The sequence below is a fragment of the Antechinus flavipes genome, chromosome 4 (assembly GCF_016432865.1).
Source record: "Antechinus flavipes isolate AdamAnt ecotype Samford, QLD, Australia chromosome 4, AdamAnt_v2, whole genome shotgun sequence".
Classification (NCBI taxonomy): domain Eukaryota; kingdom Metazoa; phylum Chordata; class Mammalia; order Dasyuromorphia; family Dasyuridae; genus Antechinus; species Antechinus flavipes.
In genome coordinates, this window is record NC_067401.1 from 115081135 (window position 1) to 115105490 (window position 24356).

At 32.4% G+C, this 24356-nt stretch overlaps 1 protein-coding gene across 4 annotated transcripts in view; it reads right to left on the bottom strand.

The window, feature by feature from the left end:
- USP32 (ubiquitin specific peptidase 32) overlaps nucleotides 1–24356 on the bottom strand; it is a 242267-nt gene that overhangs the window by 36178 nt on the left and 181733 nt on the right. For 3 of the 4 annotated variants that reach the window (XM_051994086.1, XM_051994084.1, XM_051994087.1), the window contains 11 exons: nucleotides 21854–22013; nucleotides 17759–17913; nucleotides 14775–14856; nucleotides 13814–13888; nucleotides 12286–12424; nucleotides 10797–10902; nucleotides 9396–9569; nucleotides 8366–8540; nucleotides 7570–7721; nucleotides 6526–6637; nucleotides 4794–5002 (listed from right to left, as the gene is read on the bottom strand). In XM_051994086.1, the coding sequence (XP_051850046.1) occupies nucleotides 4794–5002; nucleotides 6526–6637; nucleotides 7570–7721; nucleotides 8366–8540; nucleotides 9396–9569; nucleotides 10797–10902; nucleotides 12286–12424; nucleotides 13814–13888; nucleotides 14775–14856; nucleotides 17759–17913; nucleotides 21854–22013 (1539 nt within the window). The remainder of the gene's footprint in view (nucleotides 1–4793; nucleotides 5003–6525; nucleotides 6638–7569; nucleotides 7722–8365; nucleotides 8541–9395; nucleotides 9570–10796; nucleotides 10903–12285; nucleotides 12425–13813; nucleotides 13889–14774; nucleotides 14857–17758; nucleotides 17914–21853; nucleotides 22014–24356) is intronic. The other variant, XM_051994085.1, reaches the window with a different exon arrangement.

Consider the following 24356-nt stretch of genomic DNA (forward strand, 5'->3'; position numbering starts at 1 on the left):
TATTATTCCCATTTTGCAGATAATAAAACTAAGGTTCACAGAGGTCAAGCTACTTGGATCTGATATTACTAGACATAGACTAGTTATATATTATACATTATAGCAGGATATTAGATTTGAACCCATGTCATCCTCTCACAAAGTCTAACACTTTTTAAAATATTAAGGTTATTCATTATGATGTTCTTTCATCTGATTCTCCTCTCCATTCCAATATATCTCCAACCTTAACCTCTTAATATTACTTTCTCAGTCTAAGAGGAAAGGCTATAGTGTTCATAATTTTCTATTTGTAATGCAGATCTTTCAAATTACTGAATCTTCAAAGACTTAAGTTCCCACACAACATCATCTCTCTTTGTTCTCAAATACCGTATATACTCGAGTATAAGCCGAGTTTTTCTGCCCAATTTTTGGGCAGAAAATCCCCTCCTCGGCTTATACTCGAGTCACTAGATAAAACAGGTGTAAATATCCCTTTGAATGCCCCCCTGCTGTGTAGTATACAGCGCGAGTGCCAACTGTGATACTACAGGGCCGGCCGTTGCTGCGGTGATACGACTGTTCCTCTAGTATCACAGTTGGTAACCGGACTGTATACTAATGCGCTGCTCTACATACATATACCAGCACCCGCTCTCCTCCTCTGTGGGGACCGGTGCGCTACCTAAACCTACTGATATAATAAGTTTTCCCAGATTTTTGGGTTAAAATTAGGGGTCTCGGCTTATATTCGGGTCGGCTTATACTCGAGTATATACGGTAGTTCGCTTACAACTTGTACAAAAGCCTTACCGTGATTAATAGTCCTAGTGTTCTCCTTTTACCGCCAAACTATAGGAACAAATTATCTACAGTCTATTACATTTAGTTCTTCACCATCTATTGAAAATCTAACTTTGAACCTTATGAGTCTATAAAAACTGCTCTTTTGAAATTTCTCAGATGAGGCCATAAATACAAAGGCTTTATATAGATTTCTTGCTCTTTTTGTAGAATTTCATACTAATTGCCTTTTTTCTGGAAATTTTCTCCTCTCTTCTATGACAATTCAAAATTCTATTTTTTTTCTTCTATTTCTTATGTCAACACTATGATCTAACAAAAGTTTGAACATCTCAAGGGAAAACTCTAAAGAATATAATCATCTCTCTCTCTTCAAGATAGTACTGTCTATACTCAGCAGAATAACAGCATGCTTTACTACTTTGGGTGTCACATCCCATATTTCAGTAAATTTTCAGTAAACTACCTACTGTTGATACATAAATCCCATTCTTTATATTCCCAAATGGTCACTATTTTCCTGCCATTCATCTCTAATTAAGCCTTTTAATCTCCCTATTCAAAATTTCCTATTCCTTCTACAATTGTTATATAATTTAAAAACTTAATTTCATCCTTAATCTGTCTCCTTTCCTACTATTAATCTTCTGGCACTGAAACCTGACTTCCTCCTGATGGCACTGCTTCCTTTGCACTATACTTGCATTTTCACTTATTATCGTCAACTCACTGATCAAAGTGGGGTATTTGCTCTCTACTGTCATTTCTAGATTTTTCTTCTTCTTTTTGAAAAAAAAAATAGCCTTTTATTTTCAAAATATATGCAAAGATGACTTTCAATATTAACCCTTGCAAACTTTGTGTTTCAAACTTTTTTCCCCTCCCTTAGAGGGGAAGTAAAAATGTGCAATTCTTCTATACATATTTCCAACAATTATCATGCTGTAGAACAAGAAGAAAAAAATGAGAAGGAAAACAAAAAGCAAGCAAACAACAACAAAGAAAGGTGAAAATACCATGTTGTGATTTACATTCAATCCCCATAGTACTTTTTCTGGATGTAGATGGCTCTCTCTCCATCACAAGTGTTGGAATTGACCTGAATCATCTCATTGTTGAAAATAGCTAAATCTATCACAGTTAATCATCACATAGTCTTCTTGCTGTGTGCAATGTTCCCCTGGTTCTGCTCACTTCACTTGGCATCAGTTCATGTAAATCTCTCCAGGCCTTTCTGAAATCATCTTGCTGATCGTTTCTTAAAGAACAATAATATTTCCTAACATTCATATGCTATAACTTATTCAACCATTCTCCAACTGATGGGCATCCATTTAGTTTCCAGTTCATTGCCACTACAAAAAGGGCTGCCACATTTTTGCACAGATGGGTCCTTTTTGCTCCTTTACGATCTCTTTGAGATATAGGCCCAGTAGAAACATTGCTAGATCAAAGGGTATGAACAGTTTGATAGCCCTTTAGGCATAGTTCCAAATTGCTCTCCAGAATGGTTAGATCAGTTCACAATTTCAACAACAAAGTATTAGTTAGACTTTTCTTCTACAGCCATCCCTTAGAACTCTCTTTTCTTTTCAGAAAACTATTCAAATCTTTCAGCCAATCCAGATCGTGGTGGCTGTTATCTATTAATCTCCAAGACATTTTTCTTTTGTCTATGAGTTCAGCCCTCGTTTGTAAATTCTCTCCTGCTCTCTATTAGAGGACTTCAATATTGTTGCTCCCTCAAATCCTTCCCAGTCCCCTCAGCTTTTCATTCTTCTCAGTTTATATAACATTTTCCAAATCTATGGTCATACTCTTTTATCACGTCATCAACTATAACTATTGCTATTTCCATGTTCAGAACTCAAAAATTTCTCTATTTGCTTATAATCTTTTCCCATTTTTTAATACCCTAACTTTATTTATTTATTTTTAAAAATAGCTTTTTATTTACAAGAGATATGCATGGGACTTAGGGAAATGAGTATGAACCACTACATAGAATTCCCAATCTCTATATTTTTGTCCACCTGCATTTTTGATTTCCTTCACAGGTTAATTGTACACTATTTCAAAGTCTGATTCTTTTTGTACAACAAAATAACTGTATGGACATGTATACATATATTTTATTTAACATATATTTTAACATATTTAACATTATTGGTCAACCTGCCATCTGGGGGAGGGAGTGAGGGGAAGAAGGGGAAAAATTGGAACAAAAGGTTTTGCAATTGTCAATGCTGAAAAATTACCTATGCATGTATCTTTTTTTTTTTAAACTTTTGTACCTTTTATTGTATAATTTTCTATTGCTTTTCTTTTCTTTTTTTTAAATTATAGCTTTTTATTTCCAAGATATATGTGTGACTTCTATTCCATGATTCCTTTCCCAGGCTATCATAACTGCACAGCCTTCAATTTCCTCTCAACTATCTCAGTCCTTTGGTGGAACAATTTAACTCAATACCATCTTCTCTTCTGAAATGCCTTGCCCCTTTGTCCTTTGGGTGTCAATGCCCTGCCAATCCCCAATCCTAGTTTACTTCTACTATATGTCTCTTTTATTTCTTTCCATGACCTGTTGAATGGAGCTAGAGAAAATCTCCATTTTCTGCTTCTTTGTCTCTTTAATCTCTAATGTTTTACTTACTTGCCCCTTCCTTGTTGCCTACAAACATATCCACTTTTTTTTTCCCTCCTTGCTATCATTCCCCTTCATCCCTGCTACCTATCATTTCACATCTTGCCTCTCCTTTTTGGCAAAACTCTACACTAGATTCTTTACTTCTTCTCCTCTTCTTTTCTAGGCCCTCTGCAATCTGGTTTCTGATCTCATCATTAAGGTAAAACTATTCTCTTCAAAGTTACCAATGATCTCTTAATTATCAAATCTAATGGCCTTTTTTTTTTCTTCAATTTTCCCTTCATAGCTATTAAATTTCTTTCCAAACTTATCTCTATTCTAACCTTCCATATTTCTCTTGAGGACACCATTTTTCTTCCAATCATCCAATTTTACCACTTTGGAATCAATCAGCCTAAACTCTTCTCTCTTTTTTCTCCCCCATATGTAATCTAATTTTTCTATACTCCAATCAGCCTAAACTCTTCTCTCTTTCCTCTCCCCATATTTAATCTAATTATTATATACCCAATCAATTGCTAAATCTTGTTCATTTTATCTACTTTCACAATATCTCTTGTATCTATCATCCCCTCTACTCATACAGTTTCTATTCCTGTTCAGTTTGTTTATTATTATTTGCCTGGATTTCTACAATAGTTTCTTAATTGGTGTCCCTATTCCCAAATTTTTCTGTCTCTGGTTCAATCTACTTACAGGTTATCAACTGATATTCTTAAAATACAGATCTGATCATGTTTTTCTCTTTCATATTTCACATTTCATTTTTCTTTTCTTTTCTTTTTTTCTTTTTTTTCTTTTTTTTGGCTGAGGCAATTGGGACTTATTAAGTGATTTGTCCAGGGTCACACAGCTAGGAAGTGTTAAGTGTCTGAGCCAGATCTGAACTCAAATCCTCCCGATTTCAGGCAGGTGCTCTATCCACTACACCAAGTAGCTGCCCCTCATATTTTATTTTCCTTTGTTGTCCCAGTGCCTAATATATAGAAGGTGCTTTATAAAAAGTGCTGAATAGCTACAATCATTGCCTGGCAGGGCTAGGAAGTAGCAATTATGGGCAAGTTTATCTTATAACAGGAAAAAGAAGAGAAATACATAGTTACAAGATTATGTGACATAAATTTAAACTCTCCTAGATTAATTAAACCTGATAGATGCAACTATTTGCCTTTTAATTCTTAAACGAAGCAGTATCATTTCCACTGCAGGTATTACACATCCTATATCCTTGACTATTATCACCTAGCACAGTTTTAAGAACATAGGTTTAACAGTATTTTCAGTTTTACAAAGGCAACTGGCAACTCCCCACTCCCATTATGCCAGTAAGCCCATCCTCTTTTGATATGTAACTAACCATTTTTCTGTGGATTGCAATGATGTAACCTATAAAAGGACTGTCAGGAAATGATGTCACATGGCCATTCAGTATTCCATTTGTGAAGTTCTTCTCAATTCCACATGGTACAACAGTATTTGGCATTCCATTGGGAATAAGAGTTGGTCGAACCACATCACCACTGGTGGATATATTCAGCATTCCATTTGTAGGTGAGCCAGAGAAATCTGTAAATTCAGAAAGAAGCATAATATTATATATACATGTTTTCTTTATTACCCTGAAATTCAATCCCTTGCCCAAAGCAGTTTTTTTTATAGATATCACTGAATGGAAAACAAAAATTGTTAAAGCACTCCACAGATCCTTAGATCAAGGCTTATTTTCATAGCACAATTAATTAAATAATACAGAATATTATATAAAGATCCATACAAAAACCTAGATCAACATCATGCCATCAAACACAATCATTTCTAAGATTTTTTTACTTAACAGAATTTCTCCATTCTTCCAAGTTAAAATACAGTACTAAATCATTCTCTAATCTGTATATGTCTTTCTTATTAAGTTCTAGTGAAGATGGTCTCTATAACACCTAAGGTTTTACTTTCTGAAATGCTATTCTTTATGTGGAATTTTTATGTTGCATAAATTAACATTTATTAAGAGCTAGTGGTATGCATAGCACTGAATCAAGTGGTACACAAACTTTAGATAAGACATCTTCTTCCTTGCCTTCAAGTAAATTACTATGAGAGGCAATTATATTAATAGCAGCCTAAAAGACAGAAAAATATTATAGCTGAAAACAAAAAATTTTTCATTACTACATTACCTCTTCAAAAAAATTAAATCCTATTTACATATTTTCTTTTTTAATTTTTAACTTTGAGATCTATAGATAGTTTTTGATATTTAATTTGTACCTTTCTATTTTCCTGTTAGTAGCACTAAACAGGGAATAAGGAGATCTCTCTTCTTTTTTAAACTGACATTTTTACTTAAAGTTCTGAATTCGAAATTCTATTACCTACCTCCCTCGCCAGATCCCTCCTTAAGACAATAAGCATTCAGATATAGGTTATACATATGCAGTTATATAAAACGTTTCCATACTAATCATTTTGTATATAACAAACAACAGGAAAAAAATGAAACAAAGTGAAAAATATGCTTCTGCCTATATTCAACCAATAATATTGATTGTTCTTTCTTAGGAGGCTTCATGAGTTTTTGGGATTATTTAAGATCATTTATTGTTTGCGGAGAATAGCTAAGTCATTCACAATTTTTCATTAAACAATATTCTTGTTACTGTGTACAACATTCTCCTTGTTCTGTTAACTTCACTATGCATCAATTCATTTACGTCTTTTCAGATTTGACTGAAATTATCCTGCTTGTCATTTCTTATAACACAATAATATTCCATTACAGTCATAAACCACAGTTTGTTTAGCTATTCCTCAATTAATGGTTATGTCTTTAAGTCTGGGAGACTGATCCAGTTGAAACATTGTTGGATCAAAGGATAGGCGCAATTTTATATCCCTTTGGGCAAAGTTCCAAATTGCTCTCCAAAATGGATGGCTCAGGACACAACTTCACCAACAATGCATTAGTGAGAAGACCTCTCTTGTATCTCCAGTTTAGCTAATATGTGACATCAAACAAGTCATTTAATCTCTTTGGGACTCCCTCAGCTTCTTCATTTAAAAAATGACAAGTCACTCTAATTTTGCTTTACCTGTTTGTACGGGACTTGAGGCTGAGGTGGGAGATCCAGGGGTAGGAATCTCAAATGCACATAAAAATCCACTCACTGAAAGCCGTACCTTTTGGTTGTCCTGAGGAAAGTTCTGCAGAAAAATAAGTTAGGAAATATGATAGGATGCTTCAGACAGACTGAAAAATCATTTTTATGATACTATATCATATGAGTTCTCTATATGTGTTCTCACCGGAATAAGAAAAAAAAAAACTAGCTGTTTTAACAGCTTAATGAAGAGAATAAAATACAACTTGGCAGAAACTTAATGCCCTTAATTAGCTATGGAAAGGAAATTGTAATTCACAATGAGGTCTCTCATGTTCTCATATGATCATGAGTTCTCAAATATTTAAACTCTAAAATTTCAGAAAGACACATTCTGTTTTTCTATTGCAGAAGAAATCCAAGAAAGATGAGGATTTGTTCTGATTTCTATACTAAGGTAACAATGCTAATGAAAGAAATCCAAAGTATGGCAAATAATATATATCTGGATTATACTCCTCCCCTTTCATGGTATATAAAAAGGATCAATGATGTCAATTTTCCTTAATCCATTCTGAGGGAAAAAGGGACTGAGGAATAGGACACAGATAACTTAAGTGTGGTCAAAGAATAAACTGGCATGGGAAAAATTCTTTAAAGTATCCCAACTTTGGAAAAGTACTAGTGAAAACGGGGAAGGGATGGATGGGCGACAAAGAATTTTCAAAAAGATTATAGCTAAAAGTGTCTTTATCTCCATAGCTAAGGTTTATTTTAAAGAGTCTGCAACAGAATATGGCTTAGAGGCCTGTTTCCTTTTAAGGACAGCACCAGCAGTGACGATAAGCCTTAGGCACACAAGTTGTTGGCTTAGACAACTTAAATATAGAAATTAAAATCTTATCCACATTATTTCTTTGGATTATTTAATGAAATGATCATTCTATTTGTGTTTCACCTTGAGAAAGTCAAGAAAAATGTGACTTCTGAAGCATGACAACATGGAAAGTATTTTAAGTGAGTAGCCTTTGTTACCTTTATGTTAGAACCATGTACTTCTGCAAGAAGAATCTGTTCTGGTTTAAGTCCACAGAGGTCACTCAGTTGCTTTTTTAATCCTGTGTACTTTTCATCCATGTTTAGCCTGAGCCCATATCGAATAGGAGTAGTACCATCTAACTTGATAACTAAGAGAGAAGAGATACTTGTAAGCAAAATTTGGGTTTTTGTTTCTAGACTTAGTTATTATCTTAAGTAAGTATATTAGGCCTAGAATTTGCTTGTCACAGCTCTAAGTATGTATTCAAGTATTTAGAGGTCCAAATAACAAAGTGAAAAAAAAATTTTCCCCCCATTCACTGAAAATAAGCTCGGATTGAGTTTCTGCAAGACACAATACAAAGTCTAATATTTTGAAACTAAAGAGATGCAACAGACACAAATATAAATGAGTCAATTTCCTAAACTCAAAAGTGTATGCTGGAGCATATCATATGTACGTACATCAGTACAAATAATATTAGAATTTCTCCTTATTATTCACCTCTCCCTGATGATTTCTGCTAGTATTTTCAGTATTATAGGAGAAGCAGGCTACCTTCATATTGAATATATGGCCCCACTTGTTAATCTTTTCACTACTGCAATTCAGGCCTCTCCTCCCCTTTCCCCCTCATAAACCCTTCCTCTCTAATGGAATTAGCTAAATTAAAGTATGTAAAATATTTATATTTATTAGAATATAGTATAATATTACTTTTTCTTATCAATCAAGCCAAAATGAGATAAATGATTCTCTGGACCTAAGTGATTCTTCAAAATTGTGACCCACCTGTTATTTCTAAGTGCATGTAACTATCCATAGGTAGTGGCAAAGACAAAAAATTGAACGGGTCAAATCGGACACTTATATGCCCACATGTTTTGCATCTGACTTGGGATCTTAGCTGCCCATGGAATAAATCTACAACAATTGAGCGATTCCTTCTTAGGTGATTATCCCAGGCCTGTGGGGAAATAGAGATGAAGAAGTTGTTGAAAAAGAAAGAATGTCTCATCAGACTGAACTGGCAGAAATTAAGGAAATTGAAATATGATTTTAGATCTTCATTTGGCATGTTACAATTTTTTTATTTCCTCAAAAAGCTAACAATTTAGAACACTTTTGATAAATAACAATTTTAACAAGTCTGATGAAAGTAAAGAAATGGTGATAGCCAGTGGCAAGTGGTTATATAATTTTATATTCTAAATTTTAAATTTTTACTGATATATATTTTAAACATCACCTTAATTCCCAATTATACTTTCCCTTTCTCCCAGGCATGAAATATCCCCTGCACCAAAAACTAAAAAAGGTAAAAAGTTTAGCAAAACTAGACAACTCATTAACCAAATATGTAATATCTGACACCCATTGTCTCCCACTTCTGCAAAGTAAGAAAATAAATTTTATCATCTCTTCTTTGGCACAAGCTTAGTCTTTACAATTGCACAGAGATCATTAAAAAGAGGCATCACTTCTGTTGGACTAATATTTTTAATTACGAATGAAGATGTAAGAAAATGCCCTTATGTCATAAAGTATAATATTTTAGTAAATATCTAGGGCATTTCCTTTTTTCTTCTTCTTTTGCAATACCACTTGAAATCTGGCAAGAAAAAAAAAGATAACAGGGCCAATGGACTGAGGAAATTTGCTATTCTTTCAGAAAGGAGGGGTGATGTTTTACCATATACAAGGAATAAATAAGTTTTTAAAATTATGTTATAAAATTTTTTACAATGTTGGTTGGTTTCTAATCAGTAAGCAAAATGATTCAAGTGCTTCAGACATTAAATACTAATGATTACTGACAAACCTCTGCAGCCACTTCCCAGTCTGGACGACCATCACTGTCCTTCAGTTCTACATATGGTTTCTCGTGAACTCGGTTGAGATCTTCATGAAGACCATCCAAAAGAAAAGCCAGAAGTTCCTGGGAGTCTTGCTGCTGGAAACCATTAAACCTGGGGGCATATTTTGCTATCGTCCACTATAAAATTAGTAAAAACTAAAATTATTCACTGCTTTGTCTCATTCAATTGCAAACATTTCACAATTGAAAGAGACCATTTTATATATTTTATATGAGGAAAGTACTATATAATTTGTCCATATTTGATAATTATTAAATTTTCTCAGACCACAAATGGCCTTACACAAAGCATCAGATATTCTGGCTAATTAAAAACCACCTGTCCAGCATTCAAGCACACAGATCTGATGTGCTTTCCCCTTTACTCACCAAGTACAACCTGGGTATTTTTTCATGTTTGCATTTCTAACATAACAGTTTAACTTTTAATTCAATTTTTAAAAGTTGCTGGTTTCTTGAAGATTGTAATTTACTGAAATACATTAAAAAATTTTAAAGTACTTTCTGATTGACAATAACACTCATAAGAATATGATTTTTGTTTGATTCTATTCCAAATACCACGAATCTTATTTGTAAAGATTATTTTACATTCACAATATGTAGAGCATATACATAACCTATCATGTTACTAATAATGAAAGAAACCTATCCCAAAAGATTATTTGAACAATTAATATCTTTGTTGATTCCCTAGGATTTTCTAAAGTAAGTCATGTCATCAATAAATATGGACAGTTTTGTTTATTTTCTTCCTGTATTTGAAGCTATTAATTTCTTTCTCTTACTACTGCTAGCATTTTTAGGACTGAAATAAAATGGAAAAGGAGTCTTTCTTAACTCTAGTATTTATTGAGAAAGCTTGTATTTTCCCTGTTGCAAATAATACTAGCTTTTGGTTTTATACACATAGTTGTTTTTTTTTTAATCATACTCAAAATGTTTTATACTTATATTTTGAAAGGTTTTAAATTTCATACTTTGTCAAAAAGTTACTGAAATATTAAAGTGAGATACTCAGTGACCTTGTGATGAAATATATTCTGAATTAGAAGCAATTATGTAGCCTAACACTGTGATTTATTTCCACTTAGAATCTAAACTTGGAAGGGACCTTGGAGATAATATAGTCCAATTTCTTCATTTTAGAAATGAGGACAATAAGAATCAGAAGTTAAGTCACTTGCCCAAGGCCAATAAATGTTTGGTATCTTCAATATAAACAAAAAGTAGGAACTGGGAAGCTGACTTATTAAAAAGAAAAACTACATACAGAAAAGCTACTCTAAAAAGACACTTTAGAGAACGAGACTGTTACCCTTTTATAAGCCACAATCTACTTACCCGAAGCTTCAGGGGGGCAACATTCTTTTGTGTTCCACTCCACAGTTCTTGCACTAAGTCCCCATAACATTTGGCCATGTGACCCTTCATTCCAATGGGGTTGGTCCTGGAAATTTGAAAGTAAATCCTGTAACAAAAGGCTTTTCCCCCTCAAGGAAAGAATTTATAAGCTTCTGGGTGCAATTATTCCCTATATAGCACCAGTTCTTCAGACCAACTTTTTTTTTTTTTAAAGGTTTGTTGAAGGTTTCTGGTTTGACATCAGTGCTTTTTAATATACACAAAAGAGAGTCTATTTTTAACAACAAAAAGAAAAATAGTCAATAGAACCAAACAAGAAGATTTCATCTGACACCTCATGTACCCATCAACCATAGTCCCCCACCTCATCAAGAGAGGTACATTTCTTCAAGTATCTGCTGAGATAAAATTGATCATCATAATGATAAAAACATTCAGCACTGTTTTATTGTCTTTGTCACTTACACTATGGAAGTTATCATGTGTGCTAATTTCCTAGTTCTCTTTATTTCACTCTACATCAGTTCCCATAAGACATTATAAGCTTCTTGAACTCTTCATAGTCATTATTTCTTATGTTACAATAACATTCTATAACATTCACATACCACAATTTGTTTAGCCAGTTCTCAATCAAGATACTCACTTTGTTACCATTTTCTACAAAGTGTTGCTATGGAACCTTTCCTTTGAATACTGATCTCTTGGAGATACATGCATTGGTGGTATCTAAGGGTCAGTGGGTATCAATACCTTAATCACTTCATTTAATTCTGAACATTTGTTTCCAAGAAGCTGGATCAATTTTCAATTCTGCCAAAAATTCTGCCATATTGATATATGTCTGCTTTCCTGTTGTCCCTCCCACATGAGTCTTCCTACCTTTTGTTAATTTGTTAGAAATGATTTTTTCTGCATAATTTTTTATGTAATTAGTAATTTATATTTTTTTCAGAGAACTTCTTGTTCAAATTAATTGATGATTTGTACCTTTTGGGACATGACTATTGGTCTTAATATACTTAAATTAATTCCCTCTATATCTTGGATATCAGAACTTTCTTGAGATGCTTTATGAAAATTTTTTTTTTCTGACTGATAATTTTATTATCCCCCGCTGCACTGATTTTGCATATACAGAAAAATTTTCAATTTTATGTAATTTAAATTGTCGATTTTTCCCTTTAGTTAACCTCTGTCCCTTGTGTTAAATAACAGTTGAGAGGAAAGCATCCTTTCTTTGGAACCTTTACCCATTCAATGCATATAATATTAGTTTTGCATTTTACATATATGTCCAGCATTTTTTATGTTAAAAATCTGTATCCCCACCATCCTCTAAATGTTAATTGGATTTTACTTAGTACTAATAACATTTTTTTGAGGTAAGGGTGGAAAAAAAAGAATCTAGGTTATGATGAGGTTTATACCAAAACAGTATATCTGATAAGGAATTGTTAATGATTACCTGTTGAGTTCATAAAGATGTCTCCCTGAGATGAAATATTGAGTTAATGGCTGTGTATTACTGACACATTGGATGCTGGAGTTCATAAAACATGTGTTTCCCAGATTACTTAAGCCAGTGGCTCCTTTCTCTGTGGGAACTATAGCAAACAAAACAAAATTAAAAAGCCCTCAAAAAACTAAAACTTAAATTTAGTAATTAATATATCACAGAATATAAGAATCCTTTATAGTGAAATCACTGACAGTTTGTAACTTATAAGAATTTTAAAATCATAATCTCAACAACCAAATATCAACCTTAAAAAACACAAAATTATTATTTTCTACAAAACCATAACCATTTAACACTTGTAGTTTTTAAAATATGTAAAATAGATCTAACAAAGCAGTAACAAACTTATCTTGTTTATGTACAACCTCTTATCTATATGTTTAGTTTTTATATATTTCCAGATTTCATTTTTATTTACATAACTATAATCAACACAATTATATGACTGGACCTTTTTCACTTGGTATCCTATAAGTGATGCCACTTTCTATGGTTGGTGGTTTCTTTTTTTTTCTTTTGGCGAGTGGTCTCTTGTCCCACCTAGAGTGGAAATTTATCAGCCACTCATGGCTCTGACCCCAATAATGATTGGCCTGGAAGCTTTAACTGGACCTGTTCATTTCTCCTTTGGCAGCTTGATCACTCCACTCCACATCTCAAGGCTCAGCATATTGGAGCAAGACTTAGTGTGGTTACATGATATGCTTAACCTATGTTAGCTGAACTCCTCAGCTCAAGTGATCACTCTTAGCCTTCCTAGCAGCAGGGATTATAGGTATGCATTACCACTCCTATATTCATATTTCTTTTTATTCATTATATCTGTCATTTCTTAAACTGTTTACTTATTACTTTCTGCCCCAGAATCAGAATTATTATTTTTTTGTTTGTTTTTTCAGCTGAGGCAATTGAGGTTAAATGACTTGCTCAGGATCACACAGCCAGCAAGTGTTAAGTGTCTGAGACCACATTTGAACTCAGGTTCTTCTAACTTCAGAGCTGGTGCTCTATCCACTGCGCCACCTAGCTGCCCCAAATCAGAATTATTTTGTAATAATACTGCATTTATTTTTCAATAATACACACAATGCTTTCCTTTAAAATGAATGACAATCAATTGCAAAGATTATGTGGCTGTTTTAATTAAAAAGTGAATTAAATTTCTGATGTAAAAATAATTACAAATTTCAAAGCAGAAACTTTATTTCTTATCTTTGAATTTTCCTTGGCAAATATTCAATAAATATATCATTTAAATTGAAATGCTGCACCAGAGGTAAACATATATAACTACTTACAAGTCTTTTCATGACTTATAACTGTATAGAGTTCTTAGAAATATAAACCAAGTACTAAATCTGTTTATCATCTAAACATACTATAGAATTAAGCCATTATAAGCATCAATTTCTTTCCCTTCTCTTATGCAGGTTTTAGTTCATATATTAAGAGATATTAAAAACAACAGACTTACCCTTGTGTCTATCTATCTTACTACTATTTGCTATAAATGACATCTCTTCTGGCCAGCTCATATCTTTGTTCCGAACTGGAAAGAAAAAGATATTAATATATTAATTTCTCACGTACTCTAAGTCATGTAGCTCAATAGGAGGAGATAAAAGGTTTCCTTTCTCTAAATCAATCTGTTCTTTTAAAAAAAATGTCAAAAATGGGAAATAAAGTAATTTTGACATTGGGGAGAGTTATTATTCTTTTCTGTTTCTTTCTACTTTTGTTTGTATCATTGGGCATGGTATAGATATTTAAGTTAGAGTTAATAAGCTACAGAATGAACTAACTACTAAGAATAAAATCAGACTTAGAACTGTAAGTTGTTTACCTAAGTAAGTGATTTAAGTTTAGAAATAATGTTTACACTTTAACTTAAAAATATATTACTTTAAGTATCAATCTATAATAGGATTGTATCTGACTAGCTTAACATAAAGAACATTTCCATGTAGCAAGCAGGGAGCAAGGAATGGGTTGCTTGTTTGTTTTATACAAGCTTAAGGGAAAAAGATAAAAGTAAGTTTTTTGGATAATGCTAGAATCACCACTGATTAACCTCACATTATCTGAATATGCCTGTTTACAAAAAATTTTTCAATGTATCCAGGCAGATAGCCTGGATAGTTAATGTTAAGTTCCTAATTAAGCAGTTACTTTTTAAATAATCCAATAAAAGTTATGAGAAATATTTCTTTTTGAATAATGAAATTTTCTGTAACTTTTTTTCTTTAAATCTGAGAAGTATTTTAAAAGATTTCTCTAAGGAGCTCATGTATTTTAGAAATTTCTTTAATATAAAAAGAGATTAACTATAAATTAACTCTTTTTAAAAATAAGAAAATATGCCTAATAGAAAGAAACCTTGAACCCTTATATTTCTCTTGTCCCACTCTCAATATCAACATGTGGTAGACTTCTACCTTCAATAACTAAGTGCTGTTCATCCTGAATTTTCAGATATTCTAACATATGGTCCTCATCATCCAGAAGAGTAAGGTAGTTCTGTAAGAAAAAAGAAATATATTTTTGAAAATGTTCCTATTAAGCATATTCTCTCCCAATGAATATAATAATTTAAAACTTCATTCACATAATTTCAGTCATGGAAATATAATAAAACATAGTTATATAGTACCGTTCGTATGAGAGCAAGCAATTTGTATAGCCTCTCTGTATATAAAACAAGTCATATATGGGAAAGCATCATTTTATTTATAAATCACCAGGTATAAAGTCAAAATTCACTTTGATTTTGACTTAGAAAACTGAAATTAAGTTTAATCAGATACTCAAAAGGCAAAAACTATACTAAGTTTAATGAAATTCATATAACAACAATAGATACTTTCTTTAATTTGCTCCTTTTGCACTTTTAAAAACACACAAGCTTAAAAAAGAAGAAAGTAAGTAAAAAACAGAATATTAACAAGTATATTCATGGTCAAACATAAGACCCACTATCTTAAGCATTATGAAACCAATCAGAATGTCAGAGTCAGCTGAAGTGGGCAGCTAGTTTAGCTGAGACAGGAAAAAAGAATTCTAGTTTAACATACCAGAACAAACAGATATCTACCTTCACATGAAGATTTCCAAGGAGGGAAAACCTATTTCCTTAAGAAGGAAGGTAATCTAATTATGGATGTTAATTAATCATTAGGAATTTCTACTTTATCTCAAATTTAAACTTTCCTATTTGCAACTTCTATCGAAATATTTCTATCCTTTGAAGCTAAAGAGAAGTCATCTTTCTTCCACAAGACAGTCTCTGAAATATTTAAAGACAATTATCAAGTATCCCTATCCCCTCCAAGTCTTCTTTCTCCAGATTTCGACTGATCCTAAGATGGCATGAATTTAAGGTTCCTCATTATCTTGGTTGTCCCTTTTCGCTATATACTACAACATATCAAGGTCTTTAAAGTGCAGTATCTCAGGTTCTCACCAAGGCAGACTACAGAGAAGAGACTACCATTTCTCTCTTACTGAAAGCGACATCTCTTTTAACATTTACTCCTTGACTACATATATATATCCTCAAATGTGATGGCAAGACTTAGATGAGAGGTAAATCTATGGATATATTCAAGTTCTTTTTCAGGGTAGATACATTCTCTCCTAACCATTATGAATAAAATTCTTAATCCTTGTTAACCTCAGATCTCACCTACCATCCACAACTTCAAATATCATTTCTATTTATAATTCCCAAATATATATATATATATCTTTATTCCTGATCTTCAGAGCCCTTATTTCCTAAAGAAAACTCAAACTCATTATTTCCCTGCTAAAATCTATCCCTCCTCTTAAATTCTCTCCTTCTATTAATGATACCACAATTATCCTAGACACCAAGGCTTAACCCATGAGAATGACCCTTAACCTTATCATCCCATAAATTGCTGAATCCTTTTCTTTTTACCTACAAAACTCTCTCACATTCATTCCATCATTCCCATCTTTTTCACCCACCAACCTAGTTCAGGCACAATTATTTCTCTATTTGACTACTGTTGATAGCTCCCTAACTGGTCTCTGTTTTTCAAGTCTATCTGCTAGATGGTACAGTTCTGTTGCCAAATAAAATTTCACAATGTAGAGGTCTAAGCATGAGATTCCTATGCTCAAAAACATTTAGCCTTATCTCACTACCTACTCTTAATAAATGATTATAATTATTATTGAATTATGGGATAAGAATTAATGACTTAGAGGAAAACTGGCAGGCCTTTCACTTGCACTTCCAACATCTTCCAAGTTTTACCATCTTTCCTGACTCTAAATCTTTCAGTTCCTTGATATTTATTTCAATTACTTATGGACCTAAGAAGCCCAGGGCCTCTTCTTTGCCTTGCAATCTTCTTTTATATGTTGTCCCTTCCTTCCAATTGAAGAGCCCATTCTTTGATATCAGGGGCTGTAAGGATTTTTCTGATTGTATCTCCAATACTCAACAAAGTGCTTGATACATATTAAATACTTAAGATTTGTTCATTCAGTCATTCAATAAAATACAAATTCTTTATTGTTGTACTTAAGGTACTGTGTCATCGCATACTTTTCTAGTCTTATTGCCTAATACTTTTTTCCTTGAAGACAGAGAAAAGGCAAAATAAGGTGGAATACTGGGAGGTTGCCAAGACAAGACAACTTGTTTCTAAATCTTGTCCTACCCTTTCCATCTGTGTAAATGCACATATAATCCCTAAGGCTTAGGATGACAGATTTTCCCACCTCAAGTCTTTTTCCACTTAATTTCTTTTCTTTATGAACAGTAAAGGTTTTCATTTATAGTTGTTTGTTAAACAACTATTTGTTTGAATGTTTGTTAAATAAACGTTGTTTATTTATTTTTTTTATTATAGCTTTTTATTTACAAGCTGTATGCGTGGGTAATTTTACAGCATTTTTCCCCTCCTTCCCCCAACCTTCTCCCCCAGATGGCAGGTAGACCAATACATGTTAAATATGTTAAAGTATAAGTTAAATACAATATATGTATACATGTCCAAACAATTATTTTGCTGTACAAAAAGAATTGGACTTTGAAATAGTGTACAATTAGCCAGTGAAGGAAATCAAAGATGCAAGTAGACAAAAATAGAGGTATTGGGAATTCTATGTAATGGTTCACAGTTATCTCCCAGAATTCTTTCGCTGGGTGTAGCTGGTTCAATTCATTACTGCTCTATTGGAACTGATTTGGTTCCAATTTGGTTCATCTCACTGTTGAAAAGGGCCACATCCATCAGAACTGATCATCATATAGTATTTTTGTTGAAGTATATAATGATCTCCCAGTCCTGCTCATTTCACTCAGCATCAGTTCATGTAAGTCTCTCCAGGCCTATAAATGTTGTTTTTAATACTTGATGTGATTGATTCATAACAAAATTCTTACCTCACTGTTGTATAACCACAGACGCATGTCTTCCTCTTTGATGCGCAATCTCTGAGACAGATACTCATGAATTTCCTTGATGGTTTGCATCCTACTGAAACAGCCTGTGTAAGCTAACACCCGCTTTAAGGGAGCATTTGGAGAAGGCACATTCCCTGTAATCATAATAATCACAATAAAGAAAAAAAGGCAGGTGACAAAAAATATTCACCATAACAATTAAAATATTAACTTAGGAAACAATAATCATAAAATGAGAGCTATTGGATGAAAATATTTAATGTATAAGACTAAAGTTTTAACACACTGGGGAGAAGACTATACTTTCTAAGAAGTGGACAAAAACTATACCTCTAGAAGAGAAAATAAGCCTCAGGATATTTTTAGACTAAAAAATATGTAGTATTAAAGCCTAAAAAATATGGCACTTCTTAAAAACTGCATTTTCTTCCTTAAGACTTTGGTTAATGCCTGAAAAAAAGGAACAAGGCTTATTTAAACTGTACTTTTTGAAAATAAGTCCAACTTAGTACTACTATTAACTCTAAAAACACTTCTAAAATATTTGATTTTCTTCTGGAAGAATAGTAAAATTTTAAATTAAAAATGTCTAGTCCTGTTCGGGGCATATAGATGCTGTTTGTCTTTTCTACTCAAAGATCACTATGACATCTGGGTGGTGATTCCATGACATGCAAGTGATTTAAGGCTGTGCAAAATCATCAACCACATTTTCTCCTCTGGTCCAGAGGTAAGATATAGATCGGGTTGACTGGAGATGGTCCTGAATACAGTGGAAGAACTTGACTTTTTTAAGTTAAAAGTCTTTAACAGGTTTCTGTCTAAGGCTATACTCAATCACTGATTAAAGGTTAGACAATAAATGAGGCAGAGAATGGCTTTTTTTTATCTAGTTAAACAACAACAAAAACCATGCAGGTGCGTGTACATGTGTATAAATCAAAAGGAGTTCTGGATATATATATATATATATATATATATATATATATATATATATATATGTATATATATATATATATATGTAGTACAACTTGTCTCAAGGGCAATATGAGAAATTTTCTTTACAATATATCAATCCTCAATAATTAAGATAGGCAGTTTTGGTATAGTGGAAAGGTCAAAGACTTTGGAGTTAGATGATCTGCCTCTGTCATTTACAATCTGTGTGACCTCAAATAAGTGGTCACATAGCCCAGTGTTTTCATATAAGACAGTTGGAAAAGATAGTCTTTGAGGTTCTTTTAAGCTCTATATCTAAGATCCAAGTCAATGACAGACATGACAAACTTTCAAAGGAGCTTGAGATGAGAATAATATACAACAATAATAGAAAAAAAACTTCTGAGGACTATTTCAAGTCCAATCAGAGACTTTAAAGGAAGATGAGTCAAGGGAAGATTTTGACAAAAAGTTACAAAAAGCCATAAAAGTGATCAAACTTATAATAAATATTACATGAAAGTTACATTACTAAAAAACAAAAATCAAAACCCTTTATCAACAAAATCTATCTGATATGTAACCTCCAAATATATATATATATATATATATATATATATATATATATATATATATATATATATATATATATATATATATTTTAAAAACCCACACAATTTACTACTCCCCCCTGAAAATTAATTTTTCTACAACTGAAAATAAAAATGTAAGTTCAGCATATCAGTGCTTTCTCTCTTGAAGATGGACTATGATTCTAGTTTCTGATTCTTAATATTAACTCTTTAATATATCACATTAACCCTTTATACAGATAAAGGTTCTAGCAATGGCACTAGTTACCTTGTCTAATGAACAGCTAACTAACTAAGGGGAAAACTGAGGAAAAGTCTAAAGCATGTACATCATATTAAAAGAATTCACTTGCACAAGATACACTGCCATAGTATTTTCTGTAATGAAGAATATGACTAAGTCATAAACAATAGTTGTGTTTAACATCCACAACCTCAAAAGGAATAATCAAATAATTAAATAAAGAACTACAATAAATGGAGTGAAAAAATGATGAATCCTATAGTAAAAAATAGTGAAACCAAGTTTAAAAATTTCTCAACAAAAAATAAAGCACTCCTTTTACCTTCAGAGAGCAAAGGATAACTTCTTAAAGAAAAAGAGCAAATCTCTGCAATTAGAGATGAGAGGATTAGTCATAAGATTACAGCAAGAAAGCAGTTTCTTGTAAACTTCAACAAGATTAATAATTGATTTAACAAATAATTAGTGCGGAGCAAAATTTTGAATTAAAAACAAATTTGGCACATCAAAACTATCCATTAATAAGAATCAGAAGCATTTTCTAATGTCCACACCAAACAATCTCCATAGTCATAAGCCAAATACTCAAAATTATTTGGATGCTAGTAGTATAACTCATCAAGCAGGCAGCCACTGATTACATGTAATTTTATGTCTTTGGTTGGCTTTCACTAATCTAGCAGAATTTATAAAAGCAGCAAAAATCTAGGATCAGCACAAGATTTTGTAAAGAAATCTTACTAATGAGTAATACTGTATACTCAATTTCCATTCTCAATTGACAGGAAAAAATATAGGATTATGTGCGACAAAAGGCCAATGATAAACATTCAATGACAGAAAATTAAATGAAAGCACAATTTGTCAATATACAGTACAGAATAAGTTTTATTGATGTTTACTGTTTCCCTTCATCTGAAATCTTCTTAAAGGGAAATTTTAATATAAACTGACCTCCAAAAGGAATGATATATGTAGAGAGGCCTTTACATATAATATAGAAAGTCACTTTTAAATAAGTTTTATATAAAGGTATCATTCTCTGGAGTTTCAAAATTTGAGACAGTATTGATTACATTGTACTCAATTCAAAAGTAGCCTTCCCCTTATATTTAATTTTACCATTGAATTTTGTTCCTGTAACATGAATTCCTGGTAATTGAGTAAAATCCGAAGTCTGCCAACTCAATACAAAAGAATGTTTCATAATAAAATTCTTCTCAACTTTAGAATAACATTCATTTGACATAGTGAATAATAAAAGTAAATTATGCCTATCACTGATATTAAAAATTGACTATTACCATAGCTAGACAATAGGATTGTTTTTCACATGAATCTTTTGACTAAACAAAAAGCCTTTTGGATCTATGACCTGACACAAAAATTAAAGGGATTAGATGATTGTTTATTTTAAACAACGTTATTGGGGCTTTTCTTTCTTTAATGAAAAAAACATAGTAGATTGTTGTGCTCATTTTGACCTTAAACAATAGTAAAGTTGGCATCTATTAAATACTATAAATTAAAATGGGAAAATATTTACACAGGTTTATGATAAGCTTGGGACTTTAAAAAAAATATTTCTTACTTCCATCACCACAAATGTGTCTTTTGACCTTTATAATACACTGGAATTTGTGCTTTTTCATATGTTTAACATTTTTAAAAAATCAATTTGATATGATGAGTGATCTAAGAGAATGTACACTTGTTTATCAATGACAGTATACAAGTTTCAAGTTTAAACACAGGACTTCTCTCAACCTAGATTACCCTGTTAATTTGACTGATCAAGAGCAAAATTTATGTTGCTACAGAATCTTAACTATCATCAGGAAATTACAGGTGTTATCCTTAATACTTCAAAGTTCTACTGCCAAAGGGATTACTGAGGTATGCCTATGGGTAGAGTGGGAAAATTTTAAGTAGTTAGAGATCAGCAGATGTCTTCAGAGGCACCACAGATTTATCATAACATGTATCATAACAGGTATAATAAAAGCATTTTTATAGCACTTTAAAACAAGTCTGGAAGATAGATATTATTATTAAGAAACATTTAAATGCTTGTACAACTTGACCCTGTTTCAGCTTTGAGTCTGCTGTGCTTCCTTTTCTATCTAACACATACTTGCGCATGATCTTAGATCTAAGCCCCATATATTAGAATATTTAAAGACTTAGCATGAAAGCAGATGGGAATGCTTATCAGCACAGTGGCACCAGACTTGGAGCAACTTGCTTTTCACTTTTTTTCAGAAAATATACTGTATTCTTGCTGCATTCTTAAGTTACCTCTAGGTAAATGTTGAGGAAACATTCTCAGGCTCATCATACCCATATTCACCCAGATGTTAGATTGTTGTGTCCGTGTGGCAGGTTGCTGTCTCAGGAAGAGAAGATAACGAGGAAACAATTCTAGCTCTGGGAGGTCCGTTTTGCTATTCTTGATCACCTAGTATTTGAAAATGAAAATAAATGAGCATTTGCTATTAATGAGAACTATATACAAATTGAACTTTACACATAAATAAGTAAGGAAAAAAACATCTTAAATAGGCACTGAAAGACTACTTGTGGGGTAGAAATTCATTTGTAGGACAATCTCCTCTAATCCTCTATACCTTGGAGTTTATTCCAAGTATTAGGGGCCAAGGGGAAATTGTAACTCATGATTTGCTGGGTTTTAACTTATGTTACCTTTTTTTTCACCTTAGGATTGAGGTGAAATGATTTTTTAAGGAAAGGTTACAAAAAGGTAAGAAATAGGAAATGGGGTGGGCTAAAGAGTAGAAGAGGAAAAAAAGATGAGAACTAATAAAAGCTACTGTCAAGAGATAAAGAGCAGCAGAATCTAGATACGAATTCAAAGATGTTCCCATGTGAAGCTCATTTTTTGCAAAAAAAGAGGCAGAAGCATTCTGATAATGCTACTGAATGTACAAAGAGGACCAATAATTCAAAGAGGGCATCTGATACTGATGACTGAGTGACATTTAGAAAGGATAAGAGAAAAACAACAAATGAAAGCATCATGGGGATAGGAAAAGAATAGAGCAAAGTTTTTACTAAATTTAATGTCCTTGTTGAAGTTAAGTGAGAAAACAGTTGGGGGTGGGGTGAGAGGAAGAGGGGTAAGATTTCAATTATGCAGCTACAGAAAGGCAATTTCTGATTTTACCAAAGGCTAAAGAGATTCAATAATTCGAAAATAGATTTTATCTAAGTCACTCTAACATTCCACATAGCCACAAAAGAGAGAAAATCTAGGAATAAGAGTAGGCAATACAAGTCACTGCTACTGCTTCATCAAAATTTAAGTAATTTATCTGTGATATTTATTGAGTGCCTACCACAAGCTGTGCACTTTTTGTGATACAAAATTGTACAACCTAAGACTCTAATCCTCAAGGAGCTTACAATTTATGTAGATATACATTGTATACAAATATCCCCAATGACTGTTAAAAAAAAGTCACAGTTCTAAGAAATGTGACTTAAAATATCTATTCGTACACAATTCATCTCTTTATGGTAAAATTTGAAATATATTTGAAAAGATCACAAAATAAAGTTTTTTAAACAGAAAACTTTCAGCCTTAAAAAAAAGAAAAAAAAAATTTTTCACATATAACCTTTCATTCACCAAGATGATTTCCTAACCTGCTTCACAAAGATATTACCACCAATTACTGACACAATTTACACAGAGAAGAGGCACAAGATCCCCTGAGGCTCAGTGATATAATGACAATAGGAACAGCTCTAGATTCAAAAGACCTGGGTTCAAATGTGACATCTGAATTTGAATTCCTATGTGACGAAATTCCTATGTAGGCAAATCAGATCATCTTCAGGGGCTTGGTTTTTTCATTTTTAAAATAAGGGAACTAGGGGCAGCTAAGTGGCTTAATAGAAAGAGTACTGACCCTGAAGTCAGGAGGACCTTAATTCAAATCTAGTCTCCAGTGTGTGACATTGGTCAAGTCACTTAACCCCAATTGCTTGCAATAAAATAAGGAGTTTGGACTGAGCTTTTCCAGCTCCAAATATATAATCTGGAATCTGAAAATCTATTAGTAATTTTGGTATGATGATCTTAATTCAGAATTTTGTAATAACAGGAACCTATTGCAAAAATCTTGCAAACTGAAATGCTGTAAAATCTCTAATAGCCACAAATGACCAGGTGTTTTCTCTTTGCAGAGAACTAAAGACTCCTTTAATAGTACATTTCTGAAAACCATGAGGGAATACTAATGATTGAGATATAAAAAGTGCAATAATTATAAACCACTAGCACTATTTTTTTAAACTACTCTGCATATTTGCTTTTATTTTTTTATTTTTGCATATTTATTTTCTATTTCTTTTCAACTTAATCATAAATCCAGAAATTCATCTGGTGGACATCCATGTCAATTCTTCTTTAGAATGCTATATATTAATGAAAAATCCTCTCTTCCTAAGTAAGCATATATGCCTGAAAAACCAATAAATCCCCCCTAATTACTCCCAATCTCTGCCTAAGCAGAATTTTGATAAACCACTATTACTATAAAATCTGCAGGAATCAAACCACATAATAACAAATCTCTAGCAAAGACTGAACTACTAAAAAAGTTATTTTTATAATATAACATGTTTTACTTTCCGGGATCTCATGACCAAATTATAGGTTGCACTATTGAACTTTTCAAAACAAAATCATTTCTTTTTTAGTTACTACTATGCTACTACTTTCCTCTATGTACTTCTTAGAATATCATCTAGAAGACCTAGATAATAGATTCAAATA